Source organism: Delphinapterus leucas, chromosome 3 (assembly GCF_059928025.1).
Source record: "Delphinapterus leucas isolate spDelLeu-1000000601 "Yukka" chromosome 3, BTC_Dleu_Yukka2, whole genome shotgun sequence".
NCBI lineage: Eukaryota > Metazoa > Chordata > Mammalia > Artiodactyla > Monodontidae > Delphinapterus > Delphinapterus leucas.
In genome coordinates this window covers 107,739,437-107,757,925 of record NC_143131.1, presented here as the reverse complement: position 1 = coordinate 107,757,925, position 18,489 = coordinate 107,739,437, and the positions used below count along the sequence as shown (strand labels likewise).

The window sequence follows — 18,489 nt, the reverse complement described above, 5'->3', positions numbered from 1 at the left end:
AGAGATAAAAGCTTCAGTTTGCAGATTGGAAGGCACAAAAGTTCAATAAGAGAGAGAAGATAAGGAAAATTTTGTGGGCATAATAAGACAGAATAAGCAAGTATCTTTGTTAAAGGGAATATCTTAACTGGTCTCAAACTTCTGTAGAGCAACTCATAGACCAGAAAACAGTGTGGCAGTGTCTACAGACTTCTGTCCTTGATTTACACATATGTAAATAAAAGTCCTTTAGTTGCTCTGTAAAGAATCAACTCTAGGGGGGCCAGAGTGGAAGCAAAAAATAATAGAAGTTTCCTGCAGCAGTACAGGTGATATATCATGGAGGTTGAGACCAGAATAGAGGCAGAGGGCCAAGATTTGAGATATATCTGGGAAGTAAGCACTTGTTACTGATGGAATGAAGTGAGACAAGTGAGAGGATGCCGAGTTTATCTCTTAGGTTTCTGACTTTGACATCGGGATAAACAATGATGACATTTGTTGAGATAAGGAAGATTGAGACAGAACCATGGTCTGTTTGTTTTTAGTTCGGAGTCCTACAGGTAGTAAGTTACCAATATTTGCTTGTTGGGATGATCATTTATTCAACATTGGAATTTTGTGAATACATGAATAGGTATTCTGGCCGAATCAAACCACATTGAACGGTTGCCAAGATACCCTGTATGTCTTAGGCTCCAGTCAGAGACAGACCTATTCTTCAATTGTTGTACTTAAAGATTGGCATTTGTTTTTGTAGAAGTAGAAGTACTATGTATGAATATATGTGGAGTGTAGAATAAGAAATTACATTTTAAAAATGTGTCTAATTTGGGAACAGGCCAAGTTTAAAAATCATGCACTATTAATACAGTAATAGGAATTGGTCCTTAGTTCCCACAGATATAAATTAAATGAACCATTTTTATATGCCTGTAACACTGGCACATATTTTTTCACATTTTAATGTCAACTAAAAATAATATACCATCTAATACTAATTTATGTAATAAAATCAGTTTAATCTCTTAGGGCAAGTTTATTTGAAGAAGTTGGAGAAGAAATGAGTTCATAAACTAGAATTACTATTGCTTTGTTACATTATTTATAACCTTAATAGACATAGACTGAAGGGATTATATAAGGTTTAAATTTCAAAAGATTCAATATTATTCTGTAAAATCCTTGCATGTGATTTGAAGTTATCCAGCATTTAAAGAAATAGTAAGTTTGTGCCTGAGTTGAAGGGAGGAACAGAAACCCATCTGTATAACTTGGACAGTGGAAAACTAATCAGACGTTAGTAGTTCCTTATGCTAGCACTTGGAAGATGCAGAAACTCTTGCATAATTTGGAGGTCTGAGGCTTGCTTCTTTTGATTTTATAGGGAGCACTCATGTGTGCTTCTAGGTTCATGTTGATTATTTCTATAAGATTTCTTTAAAATTTTCTTTTTTATTTTATTGATTAACTTGATCTACCCAAAAGAAATTAATTCTGTATAGCTGCTCACTCTAGGATATTTCAAAAATAAAAGTTTTATTTCTTTTTTTCTAGGAAAGTACTTTTTAGGCAATAACAAAATAAACCCTGTAAAGTCAGATTGCCTTTTCCTTTGAAAAATTACTGAATCTACTAAATATGTAGTCAAAGCTTTTATGAATAGTATTAAGGGATTTATAGGTTTGGCCTCATTTTTTAGCTTATACCGAGATATTCTTTCTCTGATTTATCTGCCAGGAAAAGAGGTTTCTAGGTATGTTTTATACCACACTGTAATGAGGGTGGAAATTTAGTACATTTTTAAAATAATACAGTTCGAAATGTAAATTAAACTGTTCAGGATATAAACCTCCTGTCATGTATTTCATTCCAGTTGCTTTTTGTTTGGATCAGCTATCCTTTAATAAGACAATGATATCTACTTTCATTTCAGGATAAAAATACTTTGGACTATTGTAATTAGTTTTATAGACAGATAGTTAAAGTGCCGAAGAAATAATAAGGATGCTAAGCTCTTTTGTAGACTTAAATTCCCTAATTTACACACTAAGATACACCAAACGTGTGGGCTTACCAAAAAAATAATAGGATAAATATATACTGACATAGAAATATATCCACAAAATATTTTAATGGAAAAAAAACAAGATGCAGAACAACACATACAGTGTGATCTTATTCTTGTGAAATAAATGGACCACCACTCTGAATGTGTGTGTGAATAAGTCTAAAAGAACAGACTACTCACTTATATCAATGGCTATCTCTTTAATTTTCTATTTTCTGCATCTTTAATGTTTATTACAATGAGTATATGTTATTATGTAATTAAAGATGTAATACTAATAAATCTGTTATGTTGGCCTGTCAATTTGACTAGGTAATGTAAGTTTGCATAAGCTTATATATTATATTTCCTTTTATATACAGTGTTCATCATAACAATATACTGAGTTACCTTTTACACAAAGAGAAATAAGGCAAGTTTACATAGATATAAAATGAAAGATTCAGAAACTCTAAATAAAAGAATTTTTTCCCAATCTCCTATAATATATTAGCTCTAGTGTTTTTGTACATTCCCTTGTATTTCTGGTTTACCAAGATTTTTAAAACAATGAATGAATGTTGAACTTTGTCATTGCTTTTTTCACATCTATGATATACTCATATGTTTTCTTTTCCTTAATCTGTTAATATGATGAATTGATTTATGCTTGAATGTTGATACAACCTAGTTCCTGGGATAAACTCCACTTAGTTATGACGTATTAACTTTTTTATATATTGCTATAGTTGACTTGCTAATAATTTTTGTGTGCCTATTCCAAAAAGATATTCTTCTCGTTTTCCTTCTTTTTTTTTTTAACATCTTTATTGGGGTATAATTGCTTTACAATGGTGTGTTAGTTTCTGCTTTATAACAAAGTGAATCAGTTATACATATACATATGTTCCCATATCTGTTCCCTCTTGCGTCTCCCTCCTTCCCACCCTCCCTATCCCACCCCTCCAGGTGGTCACAAAGCACCGAGCCGATATCCCTGTGCCATGTGGCTGCTTCCAACTAGCTATCTACCTTACATTTGTTAGTGTATATATGTCCATGCCTCTCTCTCGCTTTGTCACAGCTTACCCTTCCCCCTCCCCATGTCCTCAAGTCCATTCTCTAGTAGGTCTGTGTCTTTATTCCTGTCTTACCCCTAGGTTCTTCATGACATTTTTTTTCTTAAATTCCATATATATGTGTTAGCATACGGTATTTGTCTTTCTCTTTCTGAGTTACTTCACTCTGTATGACAGACTCTAGGTCCATCCACCTCATTACAAATAGCTCAACTTCGTTTCTTTTTATGGCTGAGTAATATTCCATTGTATATATGTGCCACATCTTCTTTATCCATTCATCCGATGATGGGCACTTAGGTTGTTTCCATCTCCGGGCCATTGTAAATAGAGCTGCAATGAACATTTTGGTACATGACTCTTTTTGAATTTTGGTTTTCTCAGGATATATGCCCAGTAGTGGGATTGCTGGGTCATATGGTAGTTCTATTGGTAGTTTTTTAAGAAACCTGCATACTGTTCTCCATAGTGGCTGAACCAATTCACATTCCCACCAGCAGTGCAAGAGTGTTCCCTATTCTCCACACCCTCTCCAGCATTTATTGTTTGTAGATTTTTTGATGATGGCCATTCTGACTGGTGTGAGATGATATCTCATTGTAGTTTTGATTTGCATTTCTCTTATGATTAATGATGTTGAGCATTCTTTCATGTGATTGTTGGAAATCTGTATATCTTCTTTGGAGAAATGTCTATTTAAGTCTTCTGCCCATTTTTGGATTGGGTTGTTTGTTTTTTTGATATTGAGCTGCATGAGCTGCTTGTAAATTTTGGAGATTAATCCTTTGTCAGTTGCTTCATTTGCAAATATTTTCTCCCATTCTGAGGGTTGTCTTTTGGTCTTGTTTATGGTTTCCTTTGCTGTGCAAAAGCTTTGAAGTTTCATTAGGTCCCATTTGTTTATTTTTGTTTTTATTTCCATTTCTCTACGAGGTGGGTCAAAAAGGATCTTGCTGTGATTTATGTCATAGAGTGTTCAGCCTATGTTTTCCTCTAAGAGTTTGATAGTTTCTGGCGTTACATTTAGGTCTTTAATCCATTTTGAGCTTATTTTTGTGTATGGTGTTAGGGAGTGATCTAATCTCATACTTTTACATGTAGCTGTCCAGTTTTCCCAGCACCACTTATTGAAGAGGCTGTCCTTTCTCCATTGTACATTCCTGCCTCCTTTATCAAAGATAAGGTGACCATATCTGCGTGGGTTTATCTCTGGGCTTTCTATCCTGTTCCATTGATCTATCTTTCTGTTTTTGTGCCAGTACCATACTGTCTTGATTACTGTAGCTTTGTAGTATAGTCTGAAGTCAGGGAGCCTGATTCCTCCAGCTCCGTTTTTCATTCTCAAGATTGCTTTGGCTATTCGGGGTCTTTTGTGTTTCCATACAAATTGTGAAATTTTTTGTTCTAGTTCTGTGAAAAATGCCAGTGGTAGTTTGATAGGGATTGCATTGAATCTATAGATTGCTTTGGGTAGTAGAGTCATTTTCACAATGTTGATTCTTCCAATCCAAGGACATGGTATATCTCTCCATCTATTTGTATCATCTTTAATTTGTTTCATCAGTGTCTTATAATTTTCTGCATACAGGTCTTTTGTCTCCCTAGGTAGGGTTATTCTGAGATATTTTATTCTTTTTGTTGCAATGGTAAATGGGAGTGTTTTCTTGATTTCACTTTCAGATTTTTCATCATTAGTGTATAGGTATGCCAGAGATTTCTGTGCATTAATTTTGTATCCTGCTGCTTTACCAAATTCATTGATTAGCTCTAGTAGTTTTCTGGTAGCATCTTTAGGATTCTCTATGTATCGTATCATGTCATCTGCAAACAGTGACAGCTTTACTTCTTCTTTTCCGATTTGGATTCATTTCCTTTTCTTCTCTGACTGCTGTGGCTAAAACTTCCAAAACTATGTTGAATAAGAGTGGTGAGAGTGGGCAACCTTGTCTTGTTCCTGATCTTAGTGGAAATGCTTTCAGTTTTTCACCATTGAGGATGATGTTGGCTGTGGGTTTGTCATATATGGCCTTTATTATGTTGAGGTAAGTTCCCTCTATGCCTACTTTCTGCAGGGTTTTTATCATAAATGGGTGTTGAATTTTGTCAAAAGCTTTCTCTGCATCTATCGAGATGATCATATGGTTTTTCTCCTTCAGTTTGTTAATATGGTTTATCACATTGATAGACTTGCGTATATTGAAGAATCCTTGCATTCCTGGAATAAACCCCACTTGATCATGGTGTATGATCCTTTTAATGTGCTGTTTGATTCTGTTTGCTAGTATTTTGTTGAGGATTTTTGCATCTATGTTCATCAGTGATATTGGCCTGTAATTTTCTTTCTTTGTGACATCCTTCTCTGGTTTTGATATCAAGGTGATGGTGGCCTCATAGAAGGAATTTGGGAGTGTTCCTCCCTCTGCTATATTTTGGAAGAGTTTGAGAAGGAGCGGTGTTAGCTCTTCTCTAAATGTTTGATAGAATTCGCCTGTGAAGCCATCTGGTCCTGGGCTTTTGTTTGTTGGAAGATTTTTAATCACAGTTTCAATTTCAGTGCTTGTGATTGGTCTGTTCATATTTTCTATTTCTTCCTGATTCAGTCTTGGCAGGTTGTGCCTTTCTAAGAATTTGTCCATTTCTTCCAGGTTGTCCATTTTATTGGCATAGAGTTGCTTGTAGTAATCTCTCATGATCTTTTTTATTTCTGCAGTGTCAGTTGTTACTTCTTCTTTTTCATTTCTAATTCTATTGATTTGAGTCTTCTCCCTTTTTTCCTTGATGAGTCTGGCTAATGGTTTATTTTGTGTGTCTTCTTAAAGAACCAGCTTTTAGTTTTATTGATCTTTGCTATTGTTTCCTTCATTTCTTTTTCATTTATTTCTGGTCTGATTTTTATGATTTCTTTCCTTCTGCTAACTTTGGGGTTTTTTTGTTCTTCTTTCTCTAATTGCTTGAGGTGCAAGATTAGGTTGTTTATTTGAGATGTTTCCTGCTTCTTAAGGTGGGATTGTATTGCTATAAACTTCCCTCTTAGAACTGCTTTTGCTGCATCCCATAGGTTTTGGGTTGTCATGTCTCCATTGTCATTTGTTTCTAGGTATTTTTTAATTTCCTCTTTGATTTCTTCAGTGATCACTTCGTTATTAAGTAGCGTATTGTTTAGCCTCCATGTGTTTGTATTTTTTACAGATCTTTTTCTGTAATTGATATCTAGTCTCATGGCGTTGTGGTCGGAAAAGATACTTGATACAATTTCAATTTTCTTAAATTTACCAAGGCTTGATTTGTGACCCAAGATATGATCTATCCTGGAGAATGTTCCATGAACACTTGAGAAAAATGTGTATTCTGTTGTTTTTGGATGGAGTGTTCTATAAATATCAATTAAGTCCATCTTGTTTAATGTTTCATTTAAAGCTTGTGTTTCCTTATTTATTTTCATTTTGGATGATCTGTCCATTGGTGAAACTGGGGTGTTAAAGTCCCCTACTAGGAATGTGTTACTGTTAATTTCCCCTTTTATGGCTGTTAGTATTTGCCTTATGTATTGAGGTGCTCCTATGTTGGGTGCATAAATATTTACAATTGTTATATCTTCTTCTTGGATCGATCCCTTGATCATTATGTCTTGATCCTTCTTTGTCTCTTCTAATAGTCTTTATTTTAAAGTCTATTTTGTCTGATATGAGAATTGCTACTCCAGCTTTCTTTTGGTTTCCATTTGCATGGAATATCTTTTTCCATCCCCTTACTTCCAGTCTGTATGTGTCTGTAGGTGTGAAGTGGGTCTCTTGTAGACAGCATATATATGGGTCTTGTTTTTGTATCCATTCAGCCAATCTGTGTCTTTTGGTGGGAGCATTTAGTCCATTTACATTTAAGGTAATTATCGATATGTATGTTCCTATTCCCATTTTATTAATTGTTTTGGGTTCGTTATTATAGGTCTTTTCCTTCTCTTGTGTTTCTTGCCTAGAGAAGTTCCTTTAGCATTTGTTGTAAAGCTGGTTTGGTGGTGCTGAACTCTCTCAGCTTTTGCTTGCCGGTAAAGGTTTTAATTTCTCCATCAAATCTGAATGAGATCCTTGCCAGGTAGAGTTATGTTGGTTGCAGGTTTTTCTCCTTCATCACTTTCAGTATGTCCTGCCACTCCCTTCTGGCTTGCAGAGTTTCTGCTGAAAGATCAGCTGTTAACCGTATGGGGATTCCCTTGTGTGTTATTTGTTGTTTTTCCTTTGCTGATTTTAATATGCTTTCTTTGTATTTAATTTTTGACAGTTTGATTAATATGTGTCTTGGCGTATTACTCCTTGGATTTATCCTGTATGGGACTCTCTGTGCTTCCTGGACTTGATTAACTATTTCCTTTCCCATATTAGGGAAGTTTTCAACTATAATCTCTTCAAATATCTTCTCAGTCCCTTTCTTTTTCTCTTCTTCTTCTGGAACCCCTATAATTCGAATGTTGGTGCGATTAATGTTGTCCCAGAGGTCTCTGAGACTGTCCTCAGTTCTTTTCATTCTTTTTGCTTTATTCTGCTCTGCAGTAGTTATTTCCACTATTTTATCTTCCAGGTCACTTATCCGTTCTTCTGCCTCAGTTATTCTGCTATTGATCCCATCTAGAATCTTTTTCATTTATTGTGTTGTTCATCATTGTTTGTTTCATCTTTAGTTCTTCTAGGTCCTTGTTAAATGTTTCTTGCATTTTGTCCATTCTATTTCCAAGATTTTGGATCATCTTTACTGTCATTATTCTGAATTCTTTTTCAGGTAGACTGCCTATTTCCTCTTCATTTGTTAGGTCTGGTGCATTTTTATCTTGCTACTTCATCTGCTGTGTGTTTTTCTGTCTTCTTATTTTGCTTATCTTACTGTGTTTGGGGGTCTCCTTTTTGCAGGCTGCAGGTTTGTAGTTCCCGTTGTTTTTGATGTCTGTCTCCAGTGGCTAAGGTTGGTTCAGTGGGCTGTGGAGGCTTCCTGGTGGAGGGGACTAGTGCCTGTGTTCTGGTGGATGAGGCTGGGTCTTGTCTCTCTAGTGGGCAGGTCCACGTCTGGTGGTGTGTTTTGGGGTGTCTGTGGACTTATTTTGATTTTAGGCAGCCTGTCTGCTAATGGGTGGGGTTGTGTTCGTGTTTTGCTAGTTGTTTCACATAGGATGTCCAGCACTGTAGCTTGCTGGTCGTTGAGTGAAGCTGGGTGCTGGTGTTGAGATGGAGATCTCTGGGAGATTTTCACCGTTTGATATTATGTGGAGCTGGGAGGTCTCTTGTGGACCAGTGTCCTGAAGTTGGCTCTCCCACCTCAGAGGCACAGCACTGACTCCTGGCTGCAGCACCAAGAGCCTTTCATCCACACGGCTCAGAATGAAAGGGAGAAAAAGTAGAGAGAAAGAATTAGTAGAAGTAGGAAGAAAGAAAGAAAGAAACAAAGCAGGGAAGGAAGGAAGGAAGAAAGAAAGAAAGAAGAAAAGAAGGAAAGAAGGAAAGAAAGGAGGGAGGGAGGAAGGAAGGAAGGAGGGAAGGAAGAAAGATACAGTAAAATAAAATAAAGTATAGTAAAGTTATTAAATTAAAAAATAATTATTTGGAAAAAAAGGGACAGCTAGAACCTTAGGACAAATGGTGGAAGCAAAGCTATATAGACAAAATCTCACACAGAAGCATACACATACACCCTCACAAAAAGAGGAAAAGGGGAAAAAATCATAGATCTTGCTCTCAAAGTCCACCTCCTCAATTTGGGATGATTCTTTGTCTAAAGCAGGGAAGGAAGGAAGGAAGGAAGGAAAGAAAGAAAGAAAGAAGGTAAAGTATAATAAAGTTATTAAAATTAATTATTAAGAAAAAAAAAACAGACGGATAGAACCCTAGGACAAATGGTGGAAGCAAAGCTATACAGACAAAATCTCACACAGAAGCATACACATACACACTCACAAAAAGAGGAAAAGGGGAAAAAATCATAGATCTTGCTCTCGAAGTCCACCTCCTCAATTTGGGATGATTCCTTGTCTATTCATGTATTCCACAGATGCAGGGTACATCAAGTTGATTGTGGAGCTTTAATCCCCTGCTTCTGAGGCTACTGGGAGAGATTTCCCTTTCTCTTCTTTGTTCTCACAGCTCACAGGGGCTCAGCTTTGGATTTGGCCCCGCCTGTGCGTGTAGGTCGCTGGAGGGTGTCTGTTTTTTGCTCAGACAGGACGGGGTTAAAGGAGCCGCTGATTCGGGGGCTCTGGCGCACTCAGGCCGGGGCGGGGGGGGGGGGGAGGGAGGGGCATGGCGTGCGGGGTGGGCCTGCGGCGGCAGAGGCCGGCGTGACATTGCACCCGCCTGAGGCCCGTCGTGCGTTTGCCCCAGGAAGTTGTCCCTGGATCCTGGGAACCTGGCAGTGGCGGGCTGCACAGACTCCCCGGAAGAGGGGTGTGGATAGTGACCTGTGCTCGCACACAGGCCCCTTGGGGGTGGCAGCAGCAGCCTTAGCCCCGTCTCTGGGGCCCGCACTTTTAGCCGCGGCTCGCGCCCGTCTCTGGAGTCCGCACGTTTAGCTGCGGCTCGCACCCGTCTCTGGGGTCCGCCATTTTAGCCGCGGCTCGCTCCCGTCTCTGGAGTTCCTTTAAGCAGCGCTCTTAAACCCCTCTCCTCACGCACCAGGAAACAAAGAGGGAAGAAAAAGTCTCTTGCCTCTTCGGCAGCTCCAGACCTTTTCCCGGACTCCCTCCCGGCTAGCCGTGGTGCACTAACCCCTGCAGGCTGTGTTCACGCCGCCAACCCCAGTCCTCTCCCGGCGTTCCGACCAAAGCCCGAGCCTCAGCTCGCAGCCCCACCCGCCCCGGCGGGTGAGCAGACAAGCCTCTCGGGCTGGTGAGTGCTGGTCGGCCCTGATTCTCTGTGCGGGAATCTCCCCGCTTTGCCCTCCGTACCCCTGTTGCTGTGCTCTCCTCCGCAGCTCCAAAGCTTCCCCCTCCGCTACCTGCAGTCTCCGCCCGCGAAGGGGCTTCCTAGCGTGTGGAAACCGTTCCTCCTTCACAGCTCCCTCCCACTGGTGCAGGTGCCGTCCGTATTCTTTTGTCTCTGTTTTTTCTTTTGCCTTACCCAGGTACGTGGGGAGTTTCTTGCCTTTTGGGAGGTCTGAGGTCTTCTGCCAGCATTCAGTAGGTGTTCTGTAGGAGTTGCTCCACGAGTAGATGTATTTCTGGTGTATCTGTGGGGAGGAAGGTGATCCCCGCGTCTTACTCTTCCGCCATCTTCCCCTCCGCCCCTCGTTTTCCTTCTTATGATGTCTTTGTCTGGCTTTGGTTTCAGGGTGATGCCAGCGCAATAAAATGGGTTGGGCAGTGTCTTCTCTTTTCTGTATGAATTTGTGTACAACTGGTATTGTTTCTTTCTTAAATGTTTGAAGGAATTTAACAGCAAAGCCACTAGACCTGAAGTTTTCTTTGGGCAAAGATTTTAAGCTATGAATTAAATTACTTTAATAGATGTACGTCTAGTCATATTATCTGTTTGTTCACCTGAGGTGGTGAGAAGTTGGAGGATGCTGAGTGCCCATCATCGGGAGAGTAAACACACTAAGTGTTCTGCAGCAAATCAAAGCAAGGGATTGGTAGCCCACATAACAATATGGATGGTTTGTAGAAACAAAATTCTAAAAGAAAAAATCAAGAAACAAAATGAGATCTTTAACATATACCATTTATGTAAGTTAAAATGCATGCATACAAAGGGATCCTGACTCCTCACACCTCATTCTCTTGCGAACAAGCGAATATCTTCTGTGCATTCAAGAAATATGTATGTACAAATAGACATAGATATTCTGAAAATCAATGATATCTATATTGAAAATACTTTCTTCTTACAGACGTTGACGAATGCCAGGCTATTCCTGGGATATGCCAGGGAGGAAACTGCATCAATACAGTGGGCTCTTTTGAATGCAAATGTCCTGCTGGCCACAAGCAGAGTGAAACTACTCAGAAATGTGAAGGTAAGGGTCTCTATTTTGAGGGACATGTCTAATTGTTGACTCTGAATCCAAGAAAAACATGACTTCATTTTGAGTTTTGAAGGATTTAATCACAATTGTAATTATTTATTTTAATATGAAAGTGAAGGAATAACCTTAGAGTAGTTTTGTATTAGTTTGTGTAATTAATGGGGTTGATTTGGAAAAAGAGCCAATGATCATTTTACATTTGTTATCTCAGTTTGTTTTAGTAAGAGTCGGAGTAATCCAGCCATTTATATTTTTTCCTTAATGAAATAGTTTTCTATTTCACTTATGAAATTATATCAAACATTAAAATTGGGTACAGACTAGTTCCTAGGAACAAGGAGAGTGTTTGATTATACGTGAGAAGGCACAGCCGCCGATTGATGAGAGTGGTTGTGACATTTCCATTAATCATCCAACAATGTATTACTTCTTAGTTGAAATGGAATGAGCCTTTTCTACAGCACGTTTCATAAAAACAACATATAGAACCAAGACACAGTTTGGCGAAAGTCAGTGCCACTCTATTCGCACTTGTCTATGTTCTTTAGGAAAGGGGGCTATTGATGTAATGTAGGCGCCACCTGGAGCCCTGAATCCAGTCGTCTCTTTCCTTATTTCCTGCCCAGGCAGCCAAATCCATTTAACCAAAGCCAAGAAAAAATTATGTGATTTAATGTTTGGGATTGGTGGGGAATAGTATGATTGGAAGAAGTGGTGATTAGAATTTGAAAACTTAAGGATTTTATGAAGCCTTTACTTTGTGTCTAAGTCATATTTATTTGAATAGGTCTTAAAAGTGAGTATTATCAATTTTCTTTGGGTTATAGTGTCTCTTTATGTAAAAGATCAAGTGGTGTTTCCTTACATAAAATTATTTAGTGTAATTGGTGGCATAATATATCTGGAAAGACTATAAACTGTTGCTACACTCAGTTACAGGTTTTGAATTATAGTCAGTTTACATATAGTTTATGTAGTATCAATGCAAAAGTGTTGCCATAAGTTTAAAGCTACTGTTTGTTCTAAATAAAAATATGATGATAGCAATTACTTTTGACCAACTGTCAAAGGTAAGATTTTAATTTTTTATGTGAATTACAATGAATGTGAAATATAGAAGTACTAAAAGATTTAGTTTCAAATGATGCCCTCCCTATTTCTGTTATAGCACATTTTATATTTCTGTTCATATGGCAATGAAATTCTCCAAAGAAATCTTTTTCAGTCTGTAAGTTACTAGATCTGTTCAGAAATAAGAAAGGTAACTCTAGAGCTTTGAATATGTCATTAGGGGAGTGGTGGTAGCATTAACAAGAAACTGCAAAGTCACGTTAATAACTTTGAAAATTTGTGTTATTGATTTTTTGTATGTGTATTTGTTTATTGACCATCTCACTTCAACACTTGAGTAAGATCGTTGAGGACAAAAACTCTGTCTTGGTTCATGTTATATCAAAGAGCCTGAAACAGTTCCTGATATATCGTAAGCTATATTGATTCATTGGGAACAGGCTAGATAATAAGTTAAGTTCTTTTACTTGGGTTGAATGTCCAAAAGAAAAGAAAATATGGGGCCAGAGTTGAAATTGTTTTTGGAAAAAGGCCAGTGATCTTCATGATGGGAATTTTTCCTTCATCTGACTTTTTTTTTCACTTTCTTAATAATCTTATTTTACTTTGGTTGCAATTCAAAGACCAAGAGCACGAACATTAAGTGCAGTTTAGCATTTTTAGATTTTTGTGTCATTGTCCCTCTTTGGTCACCTGCAGGAAATGCTTTTGAGGTCAGGGACCTTCACTCTCTATTTAAAAGGAAGAACTATCTTCTGCTTGTTCATTGGGATATCTTCTTAACTAAAATCTTATCCTAAAAGGCTTGTTCTGCTGGAAGTTTGAACATATATAGTTTATACTAAAATGAAAAAAAAAATGGTGAAGGAGCATTCCTCTCATGTCTACAAAAGTCATATCTTATTTCTCCTGGGCCAGATTGCCTACAAAACCTTTTCCTAATTCTGTCATACAGTGGGCAAAATTATTCTTTGGTGGAATAAACTATTCACATCCAGAAAGAAAGTTGTTTCAGTTATTTACTCTTTTCAAAGATTCATTCATCTAAATGTCTGTTTAATTTAAATGAAGAAGAAAAGCAGAATATATCAATATAATGTGAAATGGTGTATCAGAAGACTGTCCACATTTTTCTTTTTTATAATAAAATATGTTATTTTGAATTTCAGTCCACTTGGATAAAGCACAAGTAGGTACCAGATGTCCTTACATGATCCCTCCTCCCAGACTATACCTTCTCTGACATTCCTTGAGCTAGTTATTCTTTCCTGGCTTAAAAGGAAGGCAGGAAAATAGCATCACTGTATTGGAAAGTTTCCCTTCCGTGGCCCTTTACATGTCAAATAGTTGTTTGCAATTTATTCTGAAGGGTCTTCAGCTTTGCTCCATTACCACAGTATTTAGTTGTTTGGGACTTGTGACAACAAATGTATTTATTTATGCTCATGAAACTTATGAAAGTTGTTGGCACAGTATCGTTAGCTGCTGTTCCAACTCTGATAAACCGTGGAAAATAAACGTCTGTGCTAAACTGAAAGGTACTTACTTTTACTCATATTACCAAAAGTGTATTAACTTTAAAATAAATAATAAATAAATTCATTGACTATTTCTCCCAAAGAAAACTACATATTAAAAATTGAGATTCAAGTAAGGGGACTGTAAACATTGGAAAACGTTTTAGGTCATTAATTTAAAAAACACAGAACTAGCTTTTAAATCTTCTTAAGAAATTTGCAACACTGTAGTTAAAACATAAATCCCCTCTCCCTTAAATAAGAAAGCCCACGCTGTTAAACTCAAATCTACTTTCTGCTCTCATAACAAGTAAGGTATTCCTCTATCACAACACATTTTATTGTGCATTATTAGCAATTTTTTGTCTGAGTCTGCCTGCAGGTAATTTGTGCCAAAATAACATATTAATAAAAGCTAATATTTATGGAGCACTTAATTTATTCTCGACTATACTTAAACCACTTTACATGGGTTTTCTTATTAAATCATAATACAGTGCTGTGAGGTTGGTTACTATTATTAACCCACTTTACAGAAGAAGAGACTGAGGCACAGAGAGTCTGAGTGACTTTTGCAAGGTTTAATAGCTAGGAAACCATGGAGCCAGGGGTCCAACCTGCTAGATTCATTCCAGAGCTTTCACTCTCAGCAAGCTCTGTTGAGCAAGCAAAGGTGGGTGACCGGGCAGCACACACTCCAACTCATGGACTGTATTTACAGGGGGAAACTCATGGAGACAGCAGAAGCAACAGGGGTACCTGTTTGCTCATTGCATTCTGTGGTCATGCCCTGCAATCCAGCAAGGCCAGAGTTAGACCCATTTCGGTGATCCTGGTACTGGCTGTGGAGATTTTGCTATATTTTCTGTTTATTAAAATGAAAGTTTATTATGTACCACTGTGCTAAAATAATCTATTCTTTATGACTTTAGAATTGAAATTGCAGGGGAAGGAGAACAACAGTAGGGAAAAGTGGAACCGAACTAATTCTGTCTTTATTCACAGAAGGGAGTCAATAGCAGAGGTCTAGGGAAATTAATAGTAAAAGAGGAAGAGGTCAGGATGTTAATACAATGAAGCTGATTATAATTTGCTTTTGGCAAATATATAAGTATTATTTTAAAGGGTGTATGTGGTAGTTGTATTGTGAAGAAACGTGTTCTTAAATCATCTTTAAACAAAAAGCTGCAAAAATCCTGGTCATCAACTGCAAATGAGCTTCATGGCCCAGTGAAATCACAGCTGATGTAGGAGTCAAAACACAGTCTGCTCCTTTGCAAATAGGTAGGTTAGGACTTTTAAAGTAGGAAACAGGTCAATCTAGCTCTACTTTATGGTGATTGCATTTGTCTATTTCAGGATTTCTTTTCTCTCTACACACACATATACACACATCTACCTACATATCTATGCTCCCTCTCTCAGTTGCACAGAATTTTATTCATCACAGTATTTGTTTCATGGCATAATCTCATTATTATTCCACACAAACCCTGCTTTCTTTTTTTCTTTGATTCCCTATCTAAAAGTGTGGAGCAATTTCAGAGGCTTCCACTTGGCCTTCCTCACTATAATAGCTCTTGCCCTACAGGCCAAGTGCTGTCTGTGCCAGTTGTGCCAACTAATAGGTGTGTTCCAACTAATTAGACATTTGAGGTCTCGGGAAGTGAATACTGGCTGGGTCCGTGCACCCAGTGGACCCACTGTGACCTGAACCTGGTCCAGAGCTTCATTCATTGCCTGGCTCTTCTGTATCCTCATACTAATGTGGAACCATGATGCCATCTCCAGGTGTCAGTGTCATTTCAGACCCTGTGTCCAAGGGTCCTCTCTATGTTTGGGTGTCATAGCCTGCTTTTTTTAGTTGCTTTAAATAATGTAATAAGCACCCATGAAACTACCAAAAATAAAAGCCAGGGCCAGGATAATAACCCGTATCGATCATGGTGCTCCCTCAACCACACTTTGTATCTGGATTCTACATTTTTCTGGCTTTTTTTAGATGGTTGTATTACACCTATAGATATTTCACTTATTATTGTTAATTATTATTTCAGTTTTTAAAATTTTACAAAAAAATTTTGATCTGTGTGGAGCTTTTATTATAATGAAATGGTTCATCTATATAGTTGCATGTTGTTCTAGTTCATTCTTTAGAATAGGATATAATATTCCATTATGTGGCTTTATCTTAGTGTGTTTATCTACTTTCTCACTGATGGGCATCGTTTTCTGGTGCTTCCTGTTGTGAGTAGTGGTCAGTATACTTGCAGACAAACATACGCTGATTTTCCGGAGGGATATCTACCTCTCTTTTTGATCCCTTCATTTCCCAAAGGGTGACTCATTCACATTTCCACTAGGATTGATGTCTGTGTAGGCAGCTTAGGTCACAAGGCTTAGCATGCTGAGCCTTGTTTCCACCTACTGTTGTTTGATGCCTGATTGGGGAACAAAGAGCCTGACACTCTGCAGTTAGGGTGCCTCCCCCCTCATCCCAGGCCTGTGTGCTGCCTTTCAGAGAAGCATCTGCTGAGCGATCAGTGAGCCCACTCTGGCTCACAGGGCTAGACTCCCATCTTCTAAATTACTCCTTAGGTCTTTTCCTCGAGGCTTTGAGCTCATGATACAGATTAAGAAATCATACAGGAGAAGCAAAGATACTGCAAACATTTCCATATCTTGTTAGTTTTTGTTTTGCACATGTTACAATTTATTTATATTTTCCCAAAGCATTAAGCATGACCTACTCTTTTTTTTTTAATTGAGGTATATACTTCACTTAGAATATTAAATTAGTTTCAGGTATACAGCATAGTGATTCAATATTTTTATAGGTTATACTCCACTTAAAGTTATTGCAAAATAATGGCTATATTTCCCTGTGCTCTACAATATATCCTTGTTGCTTATCTATTTTATACATAGTAGTTTGTGTACCATACACCTATCTTGCCCCTGCCACTTTCCCTCTCTCCACTGATATTCACTGGTTTGTTTTCTATATCTGTGAGTCTGCTTCTGTTTTGCATATACATTCATTTGTTTTATTTTTTAGATTCCACATATAAGTGATAACATACAATATTTGTCTTTCTCTGACTAATTTCAGAAAGCATAATTCTCTCTATTTCCATCCATGTTGTTGCGAATGGTAAATTTTCATTTTTTATGGCTGAGTAATATTCCATTATATCTTCTTTATCCATTGTATGTTGATGGACACTTGGGTTGTTTCCGTATCTTGGCTTTTGAAGCATCACCTCATCTGAAGCATAGCATTTTCCTGGCAACAGCCTTCAATATTCAGTCTCATTTTTAAGGTATATTAATAGAAGGGATGGAGCCTATAATAGCCCAAACGCCTCCTTGAGAACAGGATTAAATTCTGGGCAAGGCCAGCACACTGGCAAAGATTGCTGAAGCTCATCTTCCTAAGTTAACCTGATCTTAGTCCCCAGCCTCCTTCATCCCAGTTCCCCATACCCTCTCTCCTGGAAAGTTATTAATTTTATAACACAGGGACAATAATGGAAACTTTATTTAAATGGAACTACTAGCTCTGAGAATCAAAGCCTGGCTCAACTTGCCATTGCTTCCTGTGTGTGCTAAGCAAAAATGACATCCAGCAAGTTCCCTGTGTTTTCATCTCTCTCTCTCTCTTTCTCCCCGCCCCCCCATAGAAGGTAGACAGTGACTTGTAATCAAATGAATTGATAGTAAAAGTTCTTTGCACTAAGGAATCTGCTTTTCATGGTGCATTTATCTTGAGAGGCAGAGCCTTGAGTGGCTTAGAAATTTTTTGCATATATATTAAGAGTTAAAATCTAAAATGGAAATCTGAAGCATTTATGCTTTCATAACCATTTGGGAAGGGCATATGGGCCAGGTTAGCAGTGGGGTTTTCAATTTTGACTTTAGAAGCCCGCCATGTGTCTCATGAATGGAAATGTCACATCCAAGAATGTGAGGCCAGCAGGCAAGAATGATAGGAAGTCCAGAGGAGCAGCCAAACAGCAGCCTGGGGCTGACATTTGAGGCAAAATCAGCACATATCACTTTCTAGGGTATTTATCAGAAGTTGCCAGTCTAAACTCTTTCAGCTTCTTCCCACAAATGACTTCTGCTATTAAAATGCATGCATTAAGTAACTTGGGCACTACTTTGGCAGTCTTAGGCAACTCACAGCAATATTTCATACTGAGTTACTGAAGTGACATCTCTCCCTTAATTTAAACCTAAATGAAATGGTTTTCATGGAAAGTTGCACACATAGTTTTCCACGAAAGCCTGAAGGAGAAAGAGTTCTTTATTTACGGCATTATGGGTAGCATCATCATTACAGACATGAAGTCTGTGAAAAATACATATTCCAAAAGAAAATTATTTAACAAAAAGATATTCTTTAGCTTGTGATCTAGGTTTTGAATCAAAATTAGAAATATTCAGGTCACATTTTAACTTTTTTTTAATGTGATTTTTTTAACATCTTTATTGGAGTATAATTGCTTTACAATTTAACTTTCTTTTACAAGAAATTTATTTTTTGAAGTTTTCATTCCAAGAACAAGAGGAAAATTGTAGAGGGAAATGACAATTTAAGTTTCAAGTACAATTCAGGAAATAAATGTGGAGAGAGAAGAGAGCATAGGAGCAAATAGTACAAGATTTGGGGCCCAAATGTCAGGGTCTCTGCTTCAGCAGCATGTGGGGACTGTGTGATCTCAAGCAAATTAATGCCTTTATCTTTACAGTAGAGATAATAATGGTCTTTTCTATATAAGGTTTTTAT

General features: G+C 37.7%; 1 protein-coding gene across 1 annotated transcript in view; it reads left to right on the top strand.

Annotated features, from left to right (window-relative positions):
• The window catches only part of FBN2 (fibrillin 2), a 231,632-nt gene that overhangs the window by 68,460 nt on the left and 144,683 nt on the right, over positions 1-18,489 (top strand). The window contains exon 7 of the mRNA XM_022588708.3: positions 10,975-11,100. Within this exon, the coding sequence (XP_022444416.1) occupies positions 10,975-11,100 (126 nt within the window). The remainder of the gene's footprint in view (positions 1-10,974; positions 11,101-18,489) is intronic.